Source organism: Mytilus galloprovincialis, chromosome 3, assembly GCF_965363235.1.
Source record: "Mytilus galloprovincialis chromosome 3, xbMytGall1.hap1.1, whole genome shotgun sequence".
In the NCBI taxonomy this organism is placed as follows: domain Eukaryota; kingdom Metazoa; phylum Mollusca; class Bivalvia; order Mytilida; family Mytilidae; genus Mytilus; species Mytilus galloprovincialis.
Window position 1 is genome coordinate 20,473,774 of NC_134840.1, and position 25,681 is coordinate 20,499,454.

The 25,681-nt window shown below is 31.9% G+C and overlaps 1 protein-coding gene across 4 annotated transcripts in view; it reads left to right on the forward strand.

Moving 5' to 3' along the window:
• LOC143067381 (FERM, ARHGEF and pleckstrin domain-containing protein 2-like) overlaps positions 1 to 25,681 on the forward strand; it is a 99,388-nt gene that overhangs the window by 67,568 nt on the left and 6,139 nt on the right. For all 4 annotated transcript variants that reach the window (XM_076240605.1, XM_076240608.1, XM_076240607.1 and 1 more), the window contains 16 exons: positions 6,701 to 6,923; positions 7,879 to 8,119; positions 10,290 to 10,379; positions 13,570 to 13,700; positions 15,157 to 15,244; positions 16,083 to 16,269; positions 17,052 to 17,102; positions 17,888 to 17,946; positions 18,642 to 18,713; positions 19,696 to 19,764; positions 20,085 to 20,174; positions 20,512 to 20,597; positions 21,322 to 21,431; positions 22,052 to 22,200; positions 24,200 to 24,307; positions 24,870 to 25,021. In XM_076240605.1, coding sequence (XP_076096720.1) covers positions 6,701 to 6,923; positions 7,879 to 8,119; positions 10,290 to 10,379; positions 13,570 to 13,700; positions 15,157 to 15,244; positions 16,083 to 16,269; positions 17,052 to 17,102; positions 17,888 to 17,946; positions 18,642 to 18,713; positions 19,696 to 19,764; positions 20,085 to 20,174; positions 20,512 to 20,597; positions 21,322 to 21,431; positions 22,052 to 22,200; positions 24,200 to 24,307; positions 24,870 to 25,021 — 1,906 coding nt within the window. The remainder of the gene's footprint in view (positions 1 to 6,700; positions 6,924 to 7,878; positions 8,120 to 10,289; positions 10,380 to 13,569; positions 13,701 to 15,156; positions 15,245 to 16,082; positions 16,270 to 17,051; positions 17,103 to 17,887; positions 17,947 to 18,641; positions 18,714 to 19,695; positions 19,765 to 20,084; positions 20,175 to 20,511; positions 20,598 to 21,321; positions 21,432 to 22,051; positions 22,201 to 24,199; positions 24,308 to 24,869; positions 25,022 to 25,681) is intronic.

Sequence of the window (25,681 nt, forward strand, 5' to 3'; positions counted from 1 at the left end):
GTGTCTTCTTTGAATGAACACAAAATAGAGGGAAATTCTAAATACCAGTAGCCTTTATAAAAAAGTTGAAGAATTGTCTTTTGCAGAATTATCTCTATACAGGTTAAAAATTAATTATTTGGAGCTGTAGATTTAAGGTCGTGTTTGTGTTTCATTATTGCACCAATTTGTGTAGATAATCACATTTGAAATTTGCTATAGAAATGATTGATAGTGTTATTGGACAAAGATTTATAGAAATCCAATATAACCCACACCAGTTCACTATTATTTGTCTCCCTTGTGTCCACAACCAATGAAATGTTTTATTGACATTGGTCAAATTAGCTATTGTGGTCATCGATTTTCCTCCTAAGTGTTAAGATTCATGCCAGTCTTGATGTGCAATTAATTTGCATTTCATGACTGTAATAAGATCAAACCTGATTAGCTTAATTCAGTATAATTAAGAACACTAAGCTCTGGAAAGGAATTTTTTATTTGTGAAGTAATCAAGATAGATAGGCTTGTATTAATCTACTTGTAGATCAGGGTATACAGGCTGAAATATTCACTTTGTATGCATAACTAACTAACCCTTAACTCAGTGGAAAGTCACGATTTTGGGTGATATTGCTTTAAAATATTTTGAATTCACCCTAAAAAAGTCAACAGTTAAGTGTGTCTGTTTCTATCATTGATTACAAAGTAAAATATGTCTTTCCAAATAATACAGTAGTGCTGTGGTGTTAAATACCCATCAATAAAAATTAATCAATTTATTGATTGACTCACAGTGATTAAACTCTTTTCTATGACAAGTTATGTCATTTTGTGTTAAATTGTCATTTTTTTTGTCTTTAAAACAGCAGTTGGCAATTGCATTTAACACTGGAAAGTTGGGAACAGCTGTCACTAAAAATAGTTTTATTTCATGGGTGAAGGACAGTGATGAAATAATCTTTTTTTTTTTTGGTAATAAAAATATCCTTCAATCAAAATAGATGCACAAAGGAAAAACACATAATTCTACATGCTTGACTTGATACAGGCACACGAGCGTATGTTGTTTTGGGAAATCGTGATAGTTTTAGCATTGTTATACTTCCTGCATGATGTCCAAGTGCCCATTTAAGCCCTTATTGTGATGCTTTCAGTAAGTACAAAAAAGAAAGACTTAAGCATGCTGCTTCCACTGGCTACATCAATGTATTAGTTTCTGAGTAGGTCAGTTTAAAGAAAGTCAATGATGTTTGATATGCAGTTGTACTAGCATTGACACCTCTGAGTTGAATGGTTTTGGCCACATCCCTTATGGTTAGCTTGTTTAAGGTTGTGATAATGTCATTTTAAAGAGAGCAACTTATGAAAAGTCAATGGTATATTGGTTTGCAGATGTATTACCAATGGGATTTCTCATTTCCACGGAGGTTCCCTGCACCTTCGTTCATGAATCGATGAATTGGATATACATGCTTTCTCATATTGTATCCTAAAATAAAGTCAAATTCATGGGAGATTTAACCATACATAGCAAGTTTTATAGCACTGTAACATCCCATTAATAAGGTTTGAATATCTCAAATGTCACGGTCTTTTTAGTGCAGAATTATACATACATTTTGTGCAACCTTATATGGTAGTATGCCAATGTTACAGCCCTAATATCCATTACTGATGGTGGCATACAGATTATCAGTGTAACCTTCACATATTTTCTGTCGATCCATAGTATGATATTAAGATTTCATTACAAATAGGCAGAATTCTATATACTATGTCCAATATTCTGAGCCAAGGCTTCCTATGAATTCCAATTCAGATTGATACATCAAAAGGATGAAAGATGAATAAATTGCCAATATTAGTCTAGACATAGGCCTTATAAATGACATATCTTTCGGGAAATCTAAATGACTTTGTTATAGGATTAGAGAACTTGTCATATACTATAAAATCCAGAAAAAAGAAGAAATTCTATTGGCTCATCTGCTGTTATTATAAGCTTAAATTTGTGGGTGCAGGGAATTTCAATGTTGAGCTCTCACTTCTGATCAGTTCTGTATCTTTAAGGTCCAAGGGGACCACAGGTTTGTCCATTTCAGTAGTTTTACATTTTTACTTGTAATTGTTTCAATCAATTGATAGATACATGGTAAAAATAGGCATATCATTAGAAAAAAATTGAAAACAAAACGTTTAATAATTTCTCAAAGTCAAACATTTGAAATCCGAAGATGTGTAAGTACCGAAACGGCATAGAATTTGCATATTAAATGATTTTAAATTCCATTTGAATGATTTTTTGGTGTAGGAAATCTACACAAAAAAAACATTTTTTTTTTTTTTTTTTGTGAAGATAAATTTTACTCCAATGACTTTTAATTATTACATTGGTTGCAATGAATTACATTGATTTCCCAGTTAAATAAAAACCGATAATTTCACATATGAAATAAACATGATTATTTCACTCTCTGACGTCATACAACAAAAGGCGTTGTCAAGACGTCGATAAAACAAATTGTTAATGCGTAGAAAAAAGATATAGTTCCTTACATGTTTAACATTAATTTCTTTCAAAAAAGCCATTTGTCAATGTAATAAAAAGAATAACGAATTAAATAATTCAAATATTGAAAAATATTCAACTCGTGACTGAACAACACTGATAATTAACTACATGTGAGCTACATGCATTCATGAATTAATGTGTTGTTTGGTCACTCATTGAATATTTTTCTCTATTTGAATTCTTTGATTAGTTATCCTATATTTACTAGTTTAATGTAAGTTTATCAAGCCAATGTAGGGACAAAAGTAAATTTTTATCATAGAATGACTACAGAGGATGAACAAATAAACTTAATTCTGTTATGATCAGTTGACCTTGACATACATTGTCATGGCTATCATATGACATTGACCAATGACCAAGTGGTAACAGGATTCAAATGTTTTTGGCATGGAAGCTTTTCTTACGTAGAATTTTATCATTTATTATAAACTTTGTGATATAAGGCATTTTTAGGTGGATATAATTGCCTACAATCATGACAAACTTATATAAATAACCATGACTTTCATTTTGATCAAACAGACTTAATTGTACTGACACAAAAGGCCATGCGACCTTCATTTCATACTACTGGGTCTGTCTTTTGTTTGAACAAAATTTGTTCCAAGAAAACCTTTGAGAAATTAAGCTATGTAACAATCATAATAGCACGGTCCTCTCTAATTTTGAAATAATTCAGGGAGATAATTTCATAGAGAATATGTCTCAATTCTGTTAAGTGAGAATCTAAAATGTGTTGTCACAGGTTTTTAAATGATTTATGTTATATAAATACTTCTTTTATGATGAATTTTCTTTAAATTTTCATTACATCAGTATTGTATTGATTAAATAATCATCCTAGCACATTGTATTATAACACCATCACAAAATGCAGACTCATTAGTATGAAAAAAAAAACATGATTTCCCATGAGCAGTGACACTTACTTTTTTATACTGGTAATAAAAATTGAATGTTATTACTGACAAATTACATGTCTTTCGTTCCAACAGGTCACATGACAATGAAAATTATTCAAATTATTAGTACCTATAAGAAATTAATGTTTGATAAGCCAATAGTATACATGTTTAAAGTGAAACCAATAAAAATGTATAATAGTCAAAATACAAATAAAAAACATAAAATGAAGTCCTCTTTATTTGAAGCACTGATTTTCCTCAAATTTAGTTCAGAATTTTTATGCCCCACTTACGATAGTAGAGGGGCATTATGTTTTCTGGTCTGTGGCTCTGTTTGTCCGTCCGTTCGTTCGTTCGTCTCGCTTCAGGTTAAAGTTTTTGGTCAAGGTAGTTTTTGATGAAGCTGAAGTCCAATCAACTTGAAACTTAGTACACATGTTCCCTATAGTATTATATTTCTTATTTTAATGCCAAATTAGATATTTACCCAATTTCATGGTCCATGGAACATGAAAAAGGATAGTGCAAGTGGGGCATCCATGTACTTTGGACACATTCTTGTTTACTTTGTGTTGTCAATGGCCTTTACTTTTTTTTTTAATGTTTTATGAAATAAGGATTTAGCAGAATTCTTTGATATTATCAAAGAATTCTGCAATGAACATGTTTTATTCTCTTTCTTTGATAGTCAATCTGGCTTATGTTTTATTTTGATATATGACTATGCTGTTTGTTTAAACAATGTGTTGGAAAACATATGGTGTTTTCTTTAGTTAGAGTGCAGAAGTTTTCTATGTTTCGTGGTTGACAAGGACCTAGTTATATTTCTAATCTATTGATTGTAATATGAGGCATGGTTTCTTTGTAATCAATGACATATTTTATTTTATAAAAAGATGAAAGGGTTGCTTAATAGAGAATTCTAAGACTACAGTAGGATAATGACTCCATTTATGTAATGGAAATTTACAGTGTATCTTTGCACTTAAAAAAAAGATCTGGAGAATAAAAGTAAATAAAAATAAAGTTGAAGTTGGCATGAGGTACTTATCAATTAGACAACAACCTAAAAACGATTTTTATTTAGGATACGATTGTCATTGTATGATATTAAGAGTTCATTTATAAATGTTCCCAAATGAATCAGTTGAATTATTTAGATTTGTCATGGTTTCATATAAGATAAGACCTAGTGTTATTAAATGTAATCTGTATCATAGATACCAAATGGGAATTCATTGTAAGTTATAAGTGAAGAGAGCCTAGCACTCTCTCTGCATGAGGCATTCAATTTAATGTTCCCATTCTAATGATGTTGTAATCAGAATCAGTTATACTGTATGATATGGTATAGCTAATAGCTATACTGTATGTTATGGTATAGATAACAGCTATACTGTATGTTATGGTATAGCTAATAGTTATACTGTATGTTATGGTATAGATAACAGCTATACTGTATGTTATGGTATAGTATGCAATGGTATAGCTAATAGCTATACTGTATGTTATGGTATAGCTAATAGCTATACTGTATGTTATGGTATAGCTAATAGTTATACTGTATGTTATGGTATAGATAACAGCTATACTGTATGTTATGGTATAGCTAATAGCTATACTGTATGTTACGGTATAGCTAAAAGTTATACTGTATGTTATGGTATAGATAACAGCTATACTGTATGTTATGGTATAGTATGTGATGGTATAGCTAATAGTTATACTGTATGTTATGATATAGCTTATAGTTATATTATATGTTATGGTGTAACCATTATTGTTAAACTGTATTTTTATGCCCCATTTAGGGGCATTATGTTTTCTGGTCTGTGCGTCCGTTCGTCCGTCTGTTCGTTCGTCCGTTCGTCCGTTCGTCCGTCTGTCCCGCTTCAGGTTAAAGTTTTTGGTCGAGGTAGTTTTTGATGAAGTTGAAGTCCAATCAACTTGAAACTTAGTACACATGTTCCTTATGATATGATCTTTCTAATTTAAATGCCAAATTAGAGTTTTGACCCCAATTTTACGGTTCACTGATAGAAAATGATAGTGCAAATTTCAGGTTAAAGTTTTTGGCTTCAGGTTAAAGTTTTTGGTCAAGGTAGTTTTTGATGAAGTTGAAGTCCAATCAACTTGAAACTTAGTATACATGTGCCCTATGATATGATCTTTCTAATTTAAATGCCAAATTAGAGTTTTGACCCCAATTTTACGGTTCACTGAACATAGAAAATGATAGTGCAAATTTCAGGTTAAAGTTTTTGGCTTCAGGTTAAAGTTTTTGGTCAAGGTAGTTTTTGATGAAGTTGAAGTCCAATCAACTTGAAACTTAGTATACATGTGCCCTATGATATGATCTTTCTAATTTAAATGCCAAATTAGAGTTTTGACCCCAATTTTACGGTTCACTGAACATAGAAAATGATAGTGCAAATTTCAGGTTAAAGTTTTTGGTCAAGGTAGTTTTTGATGAAGTTGAAGTCCAATCAACTTGAAACTTAGTATACATGTGCCCTATGATATGATCTTTCTAATTTAAATGCCAAATTAGAGTTTTGACCCCCAATTTTACGGTTCACTGAACATAGAAAATGATAGTGCAAATTTCAGGTTAAAGTTTTTGGTCAAGGTAGTTTTTGATGAAGTTGAAGTCCAATCAACTTGAAACTTAGTATACATGTGCCCTATGATATGATCTTTCTAATTTAAATGCCAAATTAGAGTTTTGACCCCAATTTTACGGTTCACTGAACATAGAAAATGATAGTGCAAATTTCAGGTTAAAGTTTTTGGTCAAGGTAGTTTTTCATAAAGTAGAAGTCCAATCAACTTGAAACTTAGTATACATGTTTCCTTTGATAAGATCATTCTAATTTTAATGCCAAATTAGAGAATTTATTCCAATTTCACAGTCCTTTAAACATAGAAAATGATAGTGTGAGTGGGGCATCCGTGTACTGTGGACACATTCTTGTTTGGTAAAGTAATATACAGTTATACAGTATGTTATGTTATGTTATAGCCATTTATAGTTGATATGTTATTGTAGAACCAATTTTAGTAGAATCACACAAGAATCATTAATCAATTTATTCTTGTAGTTTTTATTGTTCCTGAATTTGTTAGGTACCTGCATGCATCAAGATTCTAGGTTACTTGTATGCATGCCAGTTTCTGATATAAGGAGACATTTCAGACTAGAGGTAATAAGAGAATATAAATGAAGCTTTTGTTTCAGACTTGCCACCTCCATACCCATCTGTAGTATCCAAACCTCCTCATGGCTTGCGGCAGGAGGACAGAAAAATGTCTGCTCCAGTATTTGGTACAAAAGATTATCAGAATGCTAGAGATAGACAAAATGAAAATAGGCTATCACGATGTGATGAAGTAGAAAATATCCCAACTGTTGTACAGGAAGAACCAGAAATGGACGAAGACTTCCATTGCCATGTAAATAGGTTAGTAGTGTAATGTGTACAGACAACAAGGCTTTATGTGATAGTTACTTTTATGTCGTAACTGGAAAATGAAAAAAAAAATATAGTGCTTTGAGCACATTATTTCATACATCCTATCTGTGAGCTATAATAAATTCACCAATGATATTTACTCAAATATTCACTTTTAAAACATGTATAATCATAGAATAATATATATTGTGGATGGTGCATGCATCATCTATCTGTTCTAAAAACTTCAATAATGTCCTTGTAAATTATCACAACAACATGTCATAAATTTCCTACATGCTCTTCTCTGGATTTAACTTCATTCGAAATGGTCAAGGCAAAAAAATTGAAACCAAGAATATGAAAGAACCGAAAAAGGCTTTATGACTAAATAGTACCTGACGAAACAGCCAAATCCACCTAAGGCTAGCTTTGCCTATAGCTATGGAGGGTGAAATCATAGATTCTTTGCCTATAGCTATGGAGGGTGAAATCATAGATTCTTTATCAAAACTAATAAAAGGACAATTTTAGAAAAGTTTATAATAAATGGATGTTGGTACAATGAACTGAATTACTGACTACTCAGCTGATGTAAAAATGATATTTAAAAAATGGAGTTATCTTCCTTTGTCCATGTTTGTAGTTAACCAACTACTATCATGGTTTTATTATCAATGTCTACATCCCTTACTTACAGGTAAACTCAGAATTTACTCTGGTCATCATTCAATCAGATTGAGAACCATTGATTCATTATAATATTGAATTGTAAAGTACAATGTTTTTCTGCAAATGTTATGAATATAATATCCTGAGTTTAATGGGGTCACTCAATTCAAGATTTGAACATAATAGAAATACATACTTATAATTGTTATTTATGTACTCCGTTACTCATTAAGTTTATGTTTATATATCTTATTTTCAACAGTTATGAATAATCAGTGATTGTATGTTGTAGAACTGTAAGTGAAAATGACAATTCTATGATGGAGAGAGATGAATCCCCGCCCCCTCCCCCACCACCCCCACTGGATGATGACATTCCCTTTACTCCACCCTGCTACAGATCCACTCCACAACGAGACATTGATCATGGTACATCAATATTATCAGAGCATGAAGGACCAAGAAGTAATGTCAGTGTCTTATCTTCGTCCAGGACTGAGGACTCGGAGGATGATCATAGGAAAAAAGCAAAGGTATTATTTAGATTGGAATTGATTTTGATTTTAATTTGTTTGTCATCTTATATAGATATAGGAAGATGTGGTATGAGTGCCAATGAGACAACTCTCCATCCAAGTCACAATTTATTTAAGTAAACCATTATAGGTCAAGGTACTACCTTCAACACAGAGGTTAGGCTCACACCAAACAGCAAGCTATACAGGGTGCCAAAAATTACTAGTGTAAATCATTCAAACGTTAAAACCAACATTCTAATCTATATAAAAAACGAGAAACACTTATGAACCAAATAAACAGACCACAACCACTGTACATCAGATCCCTGACTTAAGACAGGTGCAAACATTTGCAGCGGGATTAAAAGTTATTATCATACTTGCCAACCTCTGATTATGGAAAATCATGTCATGACATGACATGACATGTCAAAAAGCGTGTGAAAACGTGTGATGTAGATGCGGACTTTTTAATATGAATGCGGTAATGTTCATAATTTCACATACAATAAAATTGAGAATGGAAATGGGGAATGTGCCAAAGAGACAACAACCCGACCATTGAAAAAAACAACAGCAGAAGGTCACCAACAGGTCTTCAATGTAGCGAGAAATTCCCGCACCCAGAGGCGTCCTTCAGCTGGCCCCTAAACAAATATATACTAGTTTAGTGATAATGAACGCCATACTAATTTCCAAATTGTACACAAGAAACTAAAATTAAAATAATACAAGACTAACAAAGGCCAGAGGCTCCTGACTTGGGACAGGCGCAAAAATGCGGCGGGGTTAAACATGTTTGTGAGATCTCAACCCTCCCCCTATACCTCTAGCCAATGTAGAAAAGTAAATGCATAACAATACGCACATTAAAATTCAGTCCAAGAGAAGTCTGAGTCGGATGTCAGAAGATGTAACCAAAGAAAATAAACAAAATGACAATAATACATAAATAACAACAGACTACTAGCAGTTAACAGACATGCCAGCTCCAGACTTCAATTAAACTGACTGAAAGATTATGATTTCATCATATGAACATCAGGCATAATCCTTCCCGTTAGGGGTTTAGTATCATACCATCATAACATATATGAGAAGAACATAAATTTGTTTATATAAAAAAGCAATATATATTCTACTGTAAACTTTTATTGTATTAAGTGGTTTGTTATGTTGCTTTTAAAGCACCACCACTAGGCACATATTTAAAACAACTGCCAGTTTCAAGTTAAGCTACATTTATTTGATAATTTCATATAACAGCACACAATATGTAACATTGTCAAGTTTTGATCAGAATTCAGTGTCAATTTCTTTATAATTGAAAATGCTCTCCCACAAATCGTTAAAACTAATAACAAACTACTTACCTTTTACTATTTGTCCATATAGAAAAATAAACAATATGGCAGTCAAACAATTACTTCGAATTTTTCAATATTTATCGGCGAATAAGGAAAAAACCCGAGAATAGCGATATCACTAACGACCAAAAAACGAAACAAACGAAAAAGCGTGTAATTGCGTTTAAAGTGGTGAAAAGCGTGTACACGCCATGTGACAAAATCCTCGCGTGTAAACCGTTGAAAAAGCGTGTATTACACGCGAATATCATGTCACTTGGCATGTATAGTTTTTATGGTACCAAACCGTCTCCCTTTTCTGAAACAGTAGTATAACATCACAACATAAAAAGACATACTATAAGATATCAATTGGAATGACTTAACTCAATCAACAAAAAAAAGAGACACAAATAAACACACAAAGAACGAATACATTTGATCTGTGATACAATGTAAATACAGAGTTAATATACACATACTTTTTAAATGTCAAGAATATTATCAATTTCATCAAAGATGATGGATTTGATATATGCTCATATATGGATATCAAATGTAATAACTTTCCTTTATTTTCTTGCTGAAAGTGAGTGGGGGCATTAAATGTTACCCCTGTCTGTCCATATCTTTAAGTTTACATCTATCAGAAAATAAATTTCTTTTCAGTAATGAATCGCCAGAACCAAATCATTTGAAATTATAAAATAATATTAGGGACCAGTAAAAACTGGTTCAGAAGGGGTGGGGTTGAGTTCCTGAAACACTAGTGTATTGTCCAAATTAAAGAAACCTTGTCATTGAATATCATTAAATCTTGTATACATTCTCTATTTCAGAGACATCTTGTAGATAGAGCCTATTATATTGCCAAAGAACTGTTAATGACAGAAAGAACATATAAAAAAGACTTGGAGGTTATCACAGTTGTAAGTATAAAAGTCCTTGCTAAACACAAATTAAGCTCAAATAAGACATTATTCTATATTAAAATATGTCTAATCCTAACAAACTTACTAAAATTTTCCCAACTTGTTTAAGGCATAATTCTTTTATGCCATGCCCTGTATGCTCGTATTAACATGGGCATTATACATATGTCAATTTCTTTATACCAAGCACTAATGAGGTATTAAAGGTTGACAAATAGTATTGCTGCCCTATTTAAAACTGAGTATACAACACAGCATTATAGAATTTTTTTAATTTTAATAGGAAATTTCATAAATTTTGTACTTGAAAGCTGACCTATAAGACACTTTCAAAAGGAAACCCAATTGATTTTATGAAACAAAAGCTTTCTAGAAAACCAACTGTTTAAGCCTTGTACAAATCAAATATATATTTTGAGACAATGTGTAGTTCTCCTATATGTAAAAGGATATACAAGAAGAAAGTGAATATCATTACACAAAAGTACACTTATGAATGTATACTAAAACATGCTTGCTGATGGACAGTAAAGAAATGAAAAAAAAAAACAATGCTGTACAAATTACATTAATTATACCCCCGCTTTAAAAAAGGGGGTATACTGTTTTACCTCTGTCTGTCCGTCCGTCCGTCAGTCCATCCATCAGTCCGTCAGTCCGTCCATCAGTCCGTCCGTCAGTCAGTCTGTCCCATGAAACTTTCGTCACATTTTTCTCAGGAACTACACATCCACCCTTTCTGTAATTTGGTATCAACATTTATATATGTCAGCCATACCGTGTGATGCGTTTTCAGATTCATCACTTGACAACTTCCTGTTTACCGAACACTTGTCTGATTTTACACATGATAGCCAAGTTGAAAATTTTCGTCACATTTTTCTCAGGAACTACAATACAAGGATTTCTGAAATTTGGTTTCAGGATTTATATAAGTCAGCTATACCGTGTGATGCGTTTTCAGATTCATCACTCGACAACTTCCTGTTTACCGAACACTTGTATGATTTTACACATGATAGCCAAGTTGAAAATTTTCGTCACATTTTTCTCAGGAACTACAATACAAGGATTTCTGAAATTTGGTTTCAGGATTTATATAAGTCAGCTATACCGTGTGATGCGTTTTCAGATTCATCACTCGACTACTTCCTGTTTACCGAACACTTGTATGATTTTACACATGATAACCAAGTTAAAAATTTTCGTCACATTTTTCTCAGGAACTACAATACAAGGATTTCTGAAATTTGGTTTCAGGATTTTTATAAGTCAGCTATACCGTGTGATGCATTTTCAGATTCATCACTCGACAACTTCCTGTTTACCGAACACTTGCATATTTTTACACTATTAATATTATCCACTTGCGGCGGGGGTATCATCAGTGAGCAGTAGCTCGCAGTTTCACTTGTTATTTTTATAATTCACTTTTAAATTTTTTTGACTCCCACAGCAGCATATGTTTTAAATTTAAATTTAGATCAGATAAGATGGTCAATAACAAACAAACAAATATAAGACATACACACACGAAGAGGTGGAACTGTAGTGTCTAGGTTTCAATACCTTTACATTTGATTAATGTGGAATTGTTAGCATTTGTTGGATACCAACTTTCATGGATTTTGTGGGTATTTTCGTGTCTGTCAGACAGTTTTCACTTGACCTCGACCTCATTTCATGGATCAGTGAACAAGGTTAAGTTTTGGTGGTCAAGTCCATATCTCAGATACTATAAGCAATAGTGCTAGTATATTCGGTGTATGGATGGACTGTAAGGTGTACATGTCCAACTGGCAGGTGTCATCTGACCTTGACCTCATTTTCATGGTTCAGTGGTTATAGTTAAATTTTTGTGTTTTGGTCTGTTTTTCTCATACCATATGCAATAGGTCTACTATATTTGTTGTATGGAATGATTGTTAAGTGTACATGTCTAGCGGGCAGATGTCATGTGACCTTGACCTCATTTTCATGGTTCAGTGGTCAAAGTTAAGTTTTTGAGTTTTGGTCTTTTTATCTAATGCTATATGCCATAGGTCAACTATATTTGGTGTATGGAAATATTTTATGATCTTTATGTCAGTCGAGCAGGTTTTATTTAACCGTGACCTCATTTTCACGGTTCATTGCACAGTGTTAAGTTTTTGTGTTTTGGTCTATTTTTCTTAAACTTTAAGTAATGTGTCAACTATATATGTTGTATAGAAGCATTGTTAGCTGTACCTGTCTGCCTGGCATGGTTCATCTGACCTGGACCTCTTTTTCAAGGTTCATTGGTCTTTGTTTAGTTATCTTGGTTAATGTTAAGTTTATGTGACAGTTGTAATAAAGCTTAGCTTTATACTTAGGACTATCAACATAATATCAATGATTAGTATAGAAGGCGAGACATTTCAGCGTGTGCACTCTTGTCCTTCATATTGAGAATGAAAATGAGGAATGTGTCAAAGAGACAACAACCCAACCAATGAGCAGAAAACAGCTGAAAGCCAACAATAGGTATTTAACACAGAGAAAAATTCCTTCATCCTGTGGTATGCTTCAGCTGGCCCCTAAACAAAAATGTGTACTTGTTCAGTGAAAATGAACCACATTCTAAACTTCAAAACATATAAATGAACTGAAATTAATTTTAATTCACTAAAATTGGTACCCATGAAAATAAATAGAGAATATCATATGGCGTTTTCAATATCGCATCCGTATCAACCCGAGACACCAATATAATCCCAAGAGCCCTGCTCGAGGGATTATATTGGTTGAGGGTTGATACGGTGTGTGATATTGAAAAAGCCATATCATATACACTTTATTATATACATATACCTCAAGTAGATGTTTTTTTATGTGACATGACGTCATACAGATAAGAAGGTTTGGCATGACGTCATACAGATAAGAAGGTTTGGCATGACGTCATACAGATAAGGGTTTTGATAAAGCCTTTGCAACAGTGGCTGCAATCGATGACGTGACGTCATACAGATTAAAGGTGTGATAAAGCTTTTGCAACCTTGCTGATATCGATATCATTACAGGTGGCTAATATAGCACGCTTGCCATTGATTGTAATACACATACAATTTATCTGTATTTACTACTAAGTATATAATAAATGTAAATTAGTACCCATGAAAATAATTGAATCCACAGTATATAAACCTAATTTTAATTTCAACAGTGGTTCCGGAATGCTGTCTCCAATGAAGAGACGATACCAGATTGTTTAATAACGTTGTTTTCATCACTGGTTCCTATCTATGAATTCCATTGTGATTTTCTCAAGGAGTTAGACCAGAGATTGTCAATGTGGTCAGTATAGTTCTTATATAGTAAATAATTACAAAACTTGTGTCATGGAAGATAAAACAAAATAGAGTTATGAGGTTTTATTGCAATTTTTGTAGAAAATTTTAAGTAACTTCATTGTTTTAATGCATGTCTAAATACTTGGCCTAGTATGACATATATTTGGAATATAACAATGAGACAACAACCAAATAATAGACATCAAAGACATCATAAGGTCAACATACTGTCTTTAACAAACAAAAAACAATATAATAAACATGATGTCAAAATCTGAATACTATTTGATGTGTGTAGTTAGTATTTTTCATCCAACAATTGTAGTACATGTACTGCCTATATATTCTTGTGGTAGTGTACTTGCTCTGGTCAGGTCAAGAAACACAACTTGAATTCTTTTTTTGTTGTTTCTTCTCTGAGGAAACACTTTTAGGGGTAAGATTAAAAACTGGTCACAATAATGTGTCATAATAACATCAGAACTAAACACATTTATTTAAAAAAAAACAGTTGTTGGCATGACACGGGTTATGTTCTTCTCATATATTTTATGATAGTATGATACTAAACCCCTAACAAGAGGATTGTGCCTGATTTTTATATGATGAAGGCTGTTGTCTGCTCTATGGTCGGGTTGTTGTCGCTTTGACACATTCTCCATTTCCTTTCTCAATTTTATAATCTTTCAATCAGTTCAATTGAGGTCTGGAGCTGGCATGTTAGTTAACTGCTAGTAGTCTGTTGTTATTTATTTATTATTGTCATTTTATTCATTTTCTTTTGTTACATCTTCTGACATCTGACTCAGACTTCTCTTGAACTGAATTTTAATGTGCGTATTGTTATGCGTTTACTTTTCTACATTGGCTAGAGGTATAGGGGGAGGGTTGAGATCTCAGAAACATGTTTAACCTGCCACAATTTTGCACCTGTCCCTAGTCAGGAGCCTCTGGCCTTTGTTAGTCTTGTATTATTTTTAATTTTAGTTTCTTGTGTATAATTCGGAGTGTAGTATGACGTCCATTATCACTGTACTAGTATACATATTTTTTTAGGGGCCAGCTGAAGGACTCGTACGGGTGCGGGAGTTTCTCGCTACATTGAAGACCCAATGGTGGCCTTCGGCTGTTGTCTGCTCTATGGTCGGGTTGTTGTCGCTTTTACACATTCCCCATTTTCTTTCTCAATTTTACTTGGTAAGGTTACATGTCTTCCAGCTGTCTGTGATGGGTTGAACTAGCAGTTAAAAGTCCCACTCATTGTGTCAGTAGGAAAATGCAAAGTATTTCTATAGATAAACAAGTTTTCATCTTAATCATGCATGAAATCCCTCCATCATCCAAGAACTGATGACACATTGTATAAAAATTAGTGCATTAGGAGAGATTAACCTGTTCAATTAATTTTGAATAAAATATAATAACAAGGAATGAATCTTTAAAATGATGTTATTTTATAGGGAAGGAAAGACAAATGCTCATATGAATGGTGACTATCAAAGAATAGGAGACATAATGAGTGACAGCTTTAATACTAATGTACTAAATGTAAGTATATAGACAATATTGAATAAAACATTTTACAGTCAAGGTATTATATTGAGACATATAACTTTGAACCTCAGTTCACAACTTCTATTAACTATCCAATTTCTAATTCTAACGTCTCTTTTTTAGAGAACTTGCACATCTTACATATTTCTTTGCATGCTGTTTATATATGATTTCTGCAAATTCAGCACTACACTTTTATTAAAAAATCTGAACAACTGAGATGAGAATTTTTTTAGGTTTTTAATATGCAGATAATTGCAAGGAGTTCCGATTCTCAAAAATGAAAACTTGTATTGTAGACGATGACAGCATTTTTTGTATGCAAAATTTCGTTATTATTTGTTGAATATAAATTTTTTGGATTTCATGAGTGGAGGTGAATCAAGAATTTTAAAAATGTTTAATAAACTGCAAATCTTCTATAGTGTTGTATGTAGACAGACTTTCCAAAACCATTAAATCAAAAATCAACAAAAACGCCTGTTTTCTTCAATCCGTGTAAATTACCTCCAAAGAAAATAAAGGAATCCACAGAATGACTATTAAATAGAACTATTCTTGTACTTATACAGTTGATTAACAGTATGACTAAATAGAACTATTCTTGTACTTATACAGTTGATAAACAGTATGACTAAATAGAACTATTCTTGTACTTATACAGTTGATTAACAGTATTTTGGTACACATTTAAAAGAATTGTTATGTTATCTATGTATATGGATTTGTTAATGGATTGTTCACCACCATTGAATTATACCTCTGTGTGTGCAGAATAAAATGTATTAGAACTAATAGAATAATAATGACGGCTATCTTCTTTTCCTTGTAGATGTATAAACATTACATTGATCATGTAGAAGATTTACTTACACAAGTTCAGGAAAATATGAAGAGAAACAAAAAGTTTGATCAAATGTACAAAGAATTTGAATCTCAAAAAGTGTGTTATCTGCCCCTGAATACATTCTTTTTAAAACCAGGCCAAAGATTATTGCACTACAGACTTATTTTAGAAAGTAAGTAACAGATTCAGGCTGATAAAATAAACTGTGGAATTAAGGGACCTCTGTGGTCAAGTGGCCTAAGTAGTCCAACTACTGTACCACTAGCCTGTCAACATTGAGGCTGTAAGAACAAAGTTCTTTCAACTCAAATCTTAATTAACTAGAACTGTCAGTTATTCCAGGCTCTCATACATCCTCCACCAATAACAACTGACCGCCAATCAATCTATCTTCAACACCATTTCAAAACCCAGTTACAGCTAAGTGTAAATATACATCCTCAATAGAAGAATCGTACCTATTTGACATCTATATTCTCTAAATTCACAAATTATTGCATGCATTTATTATTGCGATTTTGTCATTTTAGACTAAAATGCAATCTAATTTTTGCGACATTGAGATTTAATTCATAAAAAAGGAATTCAAAATGCGAGTTTGAATTATTGCGAATACATTGTATAACCCTGTCACATTTTTCTCAATAATTGCTGAAACTACAGTAGTATAAATCAATTTATGAAGAATTTTTTTAAATCCCACAAAAAGTTATCACATTGTCTTCCTTGAAGAGTAATCTATTGTAATCAGTCTTAGTGTAGACCACTGACAAAGTACGTTAAAAGACTTAGTCAAACAAATAAGATGTGAAGGCTCACTATTTATGCCTGGCGAGTAACAACACTTAAAATTATGTTATAAATGAAAAAAACTTTAACTTCTTGACTCCTGTGAAATTTTCTTGTACTAAGTATGTATGAATTTTTCGTTTAATTTGTTCAATTTTGTTTTAGGAATAACAAAGCACTATTCTATGGATCATCAGGATTATGCTGACTGTGATGGTAAGTGATCAGAACATATATATTTACAGGGCTTGTTGTCAATGACCACACAAACATTTTTGTAGGATTTTATTAAAGATGAAGATGGTCCAATGTAGAAAAATAAGGAAAATAGATGAAACAAAAATCATATGTGTTACCATTATAGATGTATTACATGTTTGACATGATGAATGAATACTGGAACTATAAAGTAACATAAAAAATGCTCTTCTAAGAAAAAAACATTTGTTGGATGAATGTCACTGAGATAGTAACCAATTGAATGACACAAAAATTTAAATGATTTCTAAAGTAAATTTTTCCTGATATTTGTTCAGAAGAATTACTGGATAATGCAAATTAAATGCTGAAATTATATTGCACAGATAAAAATAATCTTTGATAGGTTGCAAGTTTTTAGTTTTGAAGACTTGTATTCCTTGAAAAGATTTAATTAGTGTAATCAGAAAAAATTTTGCTGTTGAACTATCAGCTAAAAAGTGAGAAATTATTGTGATTAAAATTTAGAATGCAAGTTTTTATTTTTGCAAAACCATAATCTTTGTAATTTTTTGTAATACTAAAATACATTGCAAAAACTTTTGAATTTGTAGAAATGTAACCTTAAAATACACTGCTTATATTCACCATAAGATCAGGATAGAAATTTTTGACAAGCATGGACAAGTAAATATTTTACCTGCTTGCAATGGAAATATAGAGAGAAAGCCATGGTAGTTTTGAATGAATGTTCAATATAAATGATAAATGCATATTGACAAATATATGTTTTTCATTTACAGCTTGTCTGAAGAATTTCACTGATGCAGTTTCTGAATGTAAAGACAGAATGAAACTGGAAGTAAGATTTTAATTGGAATTAAATGTTAATGTATTTAAATGAATCAGTCTGTAGCCATTGTTATTTGGTGTCCGCAGGATAGATGTTTTATTGGCAATTATACCACATCTTCTTAATTTGATAAATTAAAGGAATGTTTACAAAGTCCAGAATTGAAAAAAAAAGATATAATAATATTGAAAGCAAGAATGTGTCCCAAGTACATGGATGCCCCATCAACACTATCATTTTCTATGTTCAGTGGACTGTAAAAATGGGATAAAATCTCTAATTTGGCATTAAATTAGAGAGATCATATCATACAAAACATGTTTACCAAGTTTCAAGTTGATCAAAGTTTCCAAGTTTCAAGTTCAACTTCATCAAAAACTACCTCCACCAAAAACTTTAATCTGAAGCGGGACAGACGAATGGACGAACGAACGGACGCACAGACCACAAAACATAATGCCCATAAATGGGGCAAAAAAAAGGAGCATAAAAACAATCAAATAATGCGATGGTCCCGAGTTGGAAATATTTCAGTTTTATGGATCATATCCAAAATTGAAATTGCAGGCAAAATCACCACAAGTTCCAGGTTAAGCATGATATTCTTATGTTTAAAATAATGAACTATTTAATAAGCAATGTAAAAGAAGTACCAAATAGCAGTTTTTGTGAAAAGTTAATATTTGTGAAATTCTTCATTTTAGGAGAATCTTCAGAAATTAATAGAGCTGCAGAGAGATATGATAGGAATAGACACCTTGGTTGATCCTGATAGAGTAAGTTTTACAGTCAAACTTTGTAATGATAACTCTGTGTTGGACCATATAGTTATAATATAGCTGCAGATAATGTTAGTGTTAATTATAAGGTAACTGTTACATCTAAGCTTTTCAGGAGGTTTCTGTTTGATCCTATTGCTTGTTCTTCACATTTTTTAGCCACATACTTTATAGGGGTATTAGCTGTCAAATTCATCCTCACCAAATTAACTCTAAATCTTGTATCTGAATTACATATTTTAATGAAACAATAAAAAGGCATGGAATCATCCTAATTCGTCAGCATTTTGTTTGTATATCTGGAGGTCATCAAGTTAACCATACAGATGACCACTGAAGAATGATTGTTGTCATATGACCTAATATGAAAATAGATATGAACATAAATAGACAGACAAGCATATACAATGTCTTTTCCTTAGTCATATAATAGATATGAACATAAATAGACCAACAAGCATGTACAATGTCTTTTCCTTAGTCATATAATAGATATGAACATAAATAGACCAACAAGCATATACAATGTCTTTTCCTTAGTCATATAATAGATATGAACATAAATAGACCAACAAGCATGTACAATGTCTTTTCCTTAGTCATATAATAGATATGAACATAAATAGACCAACAAGCATGTACAATGTCTTTTCCTTAGTCATATAATAGATATGAACATAAATAGACCAACAAGCATGTACAATGTCTTTTCCTTAGTCATATAATAGATATGAACATAAATAGACAGACAAGCATGTACAATGTCTTTTCCTTAGTCATATAATAGATATGAACATAAATAGACAGACAAACATGTACAATGTCTTTTCCTTAGTCATATAATAGATATGAACATAAATAGACAGACAAACATGTACAATGTCTTTTCCTTAGTCATATAATAGATATGAACATAAATAGACAGACAAGCATGTACAATGTCTTTTCCTTAGTCATATTTCTTTATTTGTCTTTACAGAATTTTATTAGAGAAGGATGTTTACAGAAATTTTCAAGGAAGGGATATCAACAAAGAATGTTTTTCTTGGTAAGAAATTTTTAAATGATGTGTGATTGTTTGCAGTATTTTCATTAAAAAGCCTGTTTTTTTATCATAAGTAGAAGTTGAAAATGCTTGTAAATTGTTTTTAGAACATATCACAAGTGTGTAAATAAGTACTTTCAGTTAATGTTAGACAGAACTTTCCTAAAAAAAATAAAATAAATAACTTTGTTTAGGCTTTGTGACTTCTAGCTTTCTTCCAAATTTATGTAAAATGGGAAACAAATACATTACCATTAAAGGAATTTGAGTTAACAGAATGTATGTTTATGTCAACTTTGTAATTATCCATCTTTTCTTTTCAGTTTTCAGATATATTGTTATATTCTAGTCGTACAGCATCATCCTTACTACAGTTCAAAGTTCATGGACAACTTCCGCTTAGAGGAATGATTGTAAGTATATCTTACATAAAAAAAATGTTAAAAAACATAATCGAAGGGCCATCATTGTTCACAGAATCAGTAAAACATTTAATGACTTCTTTTAGAAAGCAAGAAATATCCCTTATTGACGAAAAGACTATTTTAAACAATTTGAAGAAAGAAAAAAAAATCTTTTCTTTTTTGAAAAATGTCGGAGGACTTTGTCATAAACGTGAAATAAAGAATTTTTATTACATTTCATAAGATAATGACAGCATACATTTAAGATTAAAATCAAACAAGATATATATGTTTTTAAGTTGAACAGTTAAAGGATAGATGAGTAAAGTTTTAATTTATTTTCCAGGTTGAAGAATCTGACCATGCCAAAATGGCTGTAGCAAATAGTTTTGCCATTTATGGTGGAAATAAATGTATACTTGTAGCTGCCAGGTAAGTGGATTTTTTTTCAACTTTCCACATAAGGTGAGATAACTTAGATGTTATGGAAGATAAAGTAACTTTTATGATCCAATCTGTTGTGAATTAACCTTTTTTTATCATTTAGCAAAAACAATGGTCAAGTGAGCTCATTTGTTTTACCTGTAAGAATATTATTTTAGTTTAAACATATTTATTTATAGTGGATTGGGAAACGAGTTTTGCAACTTATATTAATCCCTTTCCACTTTGCGGATGCGACTGCTGCCTTGTTGCGGCATTAGCCTACTCTTTTTCGAAATCTACAAGGGTATCTTTAACGTGCAAGAGATATGGCTCTCTCTTAATATGGGTCAGCCATTTATCATCCCCTTCTGACAGACTATCATCGTTTCCTCAAGACCATACTCGCAGATGGTGTCAAGGGAGAGCCGAAAATTGAGTTTCTGAAATTTTCATCCCAAACAGGAATCGAACCAGGAACCTTTGTGTTAGTAGTCCGATGCACTAACCACTACACCACAGCTGTCTTCTCATAATTTATCTTGAAATTCTATGGTGTAGATTTCTTTTTATCACACTAAATTAGCAGGTATCAACTTAAGCAGGTTGAAGAAACCTTATATTTTTGTGAATATTTGATTATGTTTTTTTCTTAGAGTCTGCTTAAAAACCTATTTGATGCATCTTATATGTAGGAAAGAGTCATACTTAATATTTCCTTTTCTGTTTTCAGTTCACAAGAGGAGAAAGATAAATGGATAGAGGACTTGAATGAAGCCATAATATCTTCTGGAAATAGAAACGATAGTAAACTTAAATATGCTAGTCTTAAATCATCTACAAGTAAGAAAGTAAACTTAGATATGCTAGTCTTAAATCATCTACAAGTAAGAAAGTAAACTTAGATATGCTAGTCTTAAATCATCTACAAGTAAGAAAGTAAACTTAAATATGCTAGTCTTAAATCATCTACAAGTAAGAAAGTAAACTTAAATATGCTAGTCTTAAATTATCTACAAGTAAGAAAGTAAACTTAAATATGCTAGTCTTAAATCATCTACAAGTAAGAAAGTAAACTTAGATATGCTAGTCTTAAATCATCTACAAGTAAGACATTAAACATTAATCATGTACTATTAATGTCAACATACATTTGCTTCTCTGTAAACTCTGTTGTAAACAATGCTATGATATATGTTCCTATAGGTTGTTGTAAGATTCCTATTCCTAGAGATTTGCATTTTGCTGTCAGAATAATAGATTTTCAACATATTTAATCATACTTAATCATGTTTGTCAGATATTTCTACATGTCCACTCTTTTAAAGCTATGAAGTTCTAAATGTTTTTGAAATCTTTAATGGTACTTATGAACATATTATATTTTCATGCACTTGAATTTGAGTAAATCAACTTTGTGTCTAGTTCAGCATAACCAAAAGTTTCTAATGTTTTTTTTAAAGGTTCCTCAGAAAATGTTGATGGTGAAACTCCAGAAATTAATGGTCATGTACCAGAGAAACAAATACATCATAGATCTAATACTACTATGCATGTATGTTGGCACAGAAATACCAGTGTTAGTCTCAGAGACCATGAAAAATCGGTCAGGGTAAGGTTTTTTTGGTAATTTAAAAGTTGCAGCTTGAAATCTTTTCATATTTTTCTTCCTTTTAGCATGTACCCCGAAACCAATAACAAAACTAAATACAATAATTATATTTATCAGCAGAAAGAGTATTGTGTTTGGTTTGGGTTCTATGTTAAATGTAAGTTCCGTCAGAGATTTGTAACAACAGCGAACCTTATTGAATTCAAATGATGAGTTCAAAGTAATTTTAGAAAGCTGACACCAATAGTTTTATTTTGGTGAACTTGACAAAAAACAATTAAAATAAGCATTAAAATGTATTCCTCTTATTCAAATAAATAATTAAAATCTGATATAGATGAACAAAACTCAACACGTCCATTAGACAAGGCTCATTTTGTGGATCGGAAAACAAGGTAACGTTTTCGTGGGCATGCTCTGTTTGATGTAAGAAAATGTTGTAAGATGTACATGTCTGTCTGGCAGAGTTCATCTGACCATGAACTCAAAGGTGTAGTTCATGGGTCAATGTTATGTCTGTAGATACTATAGTTTTTGTCGAGCCTGCGACTTTAGTTGCAGAAAGCTCGACATAGGGATAGTGATCCGGCGGCAGCGACGGCGGTGTTATCTAACTTCTTAAAAGCTTTATATTTTAGAAGGTAGAAGACCTGGATGCTTCATACTTTGTATATGGAGGCTTCATGATACGAAGTTTCCATCAGTCACATGTTCAATGTCCTTGACCTCATTTTCATGGTTCAGTGACTTCTTGAAAAAAAATTAAAAATTTTTTGTAATGTTAAGTTCTCTCTTATTTTAAGTAGTAGGATAACTATATTTGGTATGTGCATACCTTGCAAGGTCCTCATGCCCGTCAGACAGTTTTCACTTGACCTCGACCTCATTTTATGGATCAGTGAACAAGGTTAAGTTTTGGTGGTCAAGTCCATATCTCAGATACTATAAGCAATAGGTCTAGTATATTCGGTGTATGGAAGGACTGTAAGGTGTACATTTCCAACTGGCAGGTGTCATCTGACCTTGACCTCATTTACATGGTACAGTGGTTATAGTTAAATGTTTGTGTTTTGGTCTGTTTTGCTTATACTGTATGCAATTAGTCTACTATATTTGGTGTATGGAATGATTGTAAAGTGTACATGTCTAGCTGGTAGGTGTCATCTGACCTTGACCTCATTTTCATGGTTCAGTGGTCAAAGTTAAGTTTTTGAGTTTTGGTCTATTTTTCTAATACAATAAGCAATAGGCCAACTATATTTGGTGTATGTAAATATACTATGATCATATGTCAGTCACGCAGATTTTATTTGACCTTGACCTCATTTTCACAGTTCATTGCTCAGTGTAAAGTTTTTGTGTTTTGGTCTGTTTTTCTTAAACTATAAGCTATATAGGTCAACTATATTTGTTGTATGGAAGAATTGTTAGCTGTACATGTCTGCCTGGCATGGTTTATCATGTTTATCTGACCTTGACATCATTTTCATGGTTCATTGATCAATGCTTGGTTTTCTTGGTTAATGTTAAGCTTATGTGACAGTTGTAATAAAGCTTTACATTTAGGACTATCAACATAAAATCAATGATTAGTAAAGAACGTGAGACATTTCAGTGTGTGCACTCTTGTCTTGTTTAGGTCTTTTTCTCCGATTTTATCAACAGGTTAGCTATATTTGGTAATTTTAATTCAGGCATACATGTCTGTTTGACCTTAACCTCATGTACATGGATTAGAATACAATATGGCGAGACAAATTTCAATATTTAAAAACCTTGGCAAGCATTGCACTTAAAATTTATCTGCCTGATGTGGAGAAATATGACACTGGATGCAGTTGTAGAATGTATACTTTTTAAGAAATGTTTTGATGACATATCAATGATACTTTACTACTATTACCCTACAATAGTTTTACAAAATACTTTTACTTCCCCCAGATAGTTTAATCATGTATGTGTATAAATTACTACATAATTGTACTGTTTTATTTTGTAGAACCAAATGAGTGGTTACTTATTAAGAAAATTTAAGAACAGTAATGGATGGCAGAAACTGTGGGTTGTCTTCACTAATTTCTGTTTATTTTTCTACAAAACATATCAGGTAGGTGTAGAAGGATGCATGTCACAACAATTTAAGATGCAAAAATCCTTTAAATGGTACAGTTTCTTTCACAAAAATTAAATTTTCAAATGACTTGACAGATAGCTTGAAAAAATAGCAAAAGAAAGAGGATTATGAAAAATTTGCTAATAAAAGAATAAAGGCAATTTTAAAAGCATCTTATCCAAAAACAAAATCAATGAAAAAGACATTTTAAGAGTTTTTCTGGCCTTGGGAACATGAATAAAACATGGATGTGATATTTCCTGTTTTATTGTGAAAATGTTAATTGAATGTCATAAAATTTCCTCCTTTAATTATAGATATGGAAACGATGCAAATAATAATGCAGACAAGCATTTGAATAAACTAATGGATAGATCAGTTTTGGAATGCATGTAAAATCCTGTAAATTTCCTATGTCACTATGCTCATGTCAGAACACCACAGTAAATATGGATTGTAAACCTTTGTACTCATTTATAAAAAAGATCTATAGATTGGTGTATTATAGTAATTTAAATGATATGTAGATCATATTAACATATTAAACCTTTTACAGGATGATTTCCCATTGGCAAGCCTGCCATTACTAGGTTATGCAGTTAATACACCTGATGATGAAGATGGGATTCATAAAGATCATGTATTCAAATTACAATTCAAGAATCATGTCTATTTCTTCAGGGCAGAGAGTGAATACACATTTGAAAGGTAAGAACATTTGTAGAAATGTTAAGAAGAGTAAGGCTATATAGCATTAGATAATCCAATGAATGGTTTGACTGGTTGATTGAATGATTGTCCAGTAGGAAATACATCAATAATGAAATCAAATCTGATAAATTGTTTCTTGAAAGTAGGTCAACTAAATATGAAAGGCAGAAATTTAAACTGCTGCTGAAAAAAGAATATTTAGTTTGTTGATTAGGGGCTAAAATTTTGCCTTGTTACACTGGAACCTTTAGTAATTGAGAGCATGGTTCTTTCATGGGGCATCAGATTTAACATCATTGCAGCATGTATTATTCATTCTGTATGGATTCCACTTTAGCATGAATCCTACTGCCAAACAAGAGAAGTTTGGTAACCATAATTATAAACATTAGTTTATATTTGAACGCTTCAAAGTTTGACAGATATTTGAATCGAAATACACAAAATAAAGACAAAAGACACTTTAATTACAGGGTTAATAGTATTTTCATGAAGTTTTATATTTACAGGATGTTAAACTAAAGTTATGTTTTGGTGGAAATTTTTATGTGCAGTTGTTTTCATATTTTTTGGAATTTACCTTCAAGTTGGTCTTACATGCCTCAACTTTTTATCTGAATGAGCTATTTTGTCTAAATGAGCTGTAAAAATCACTAA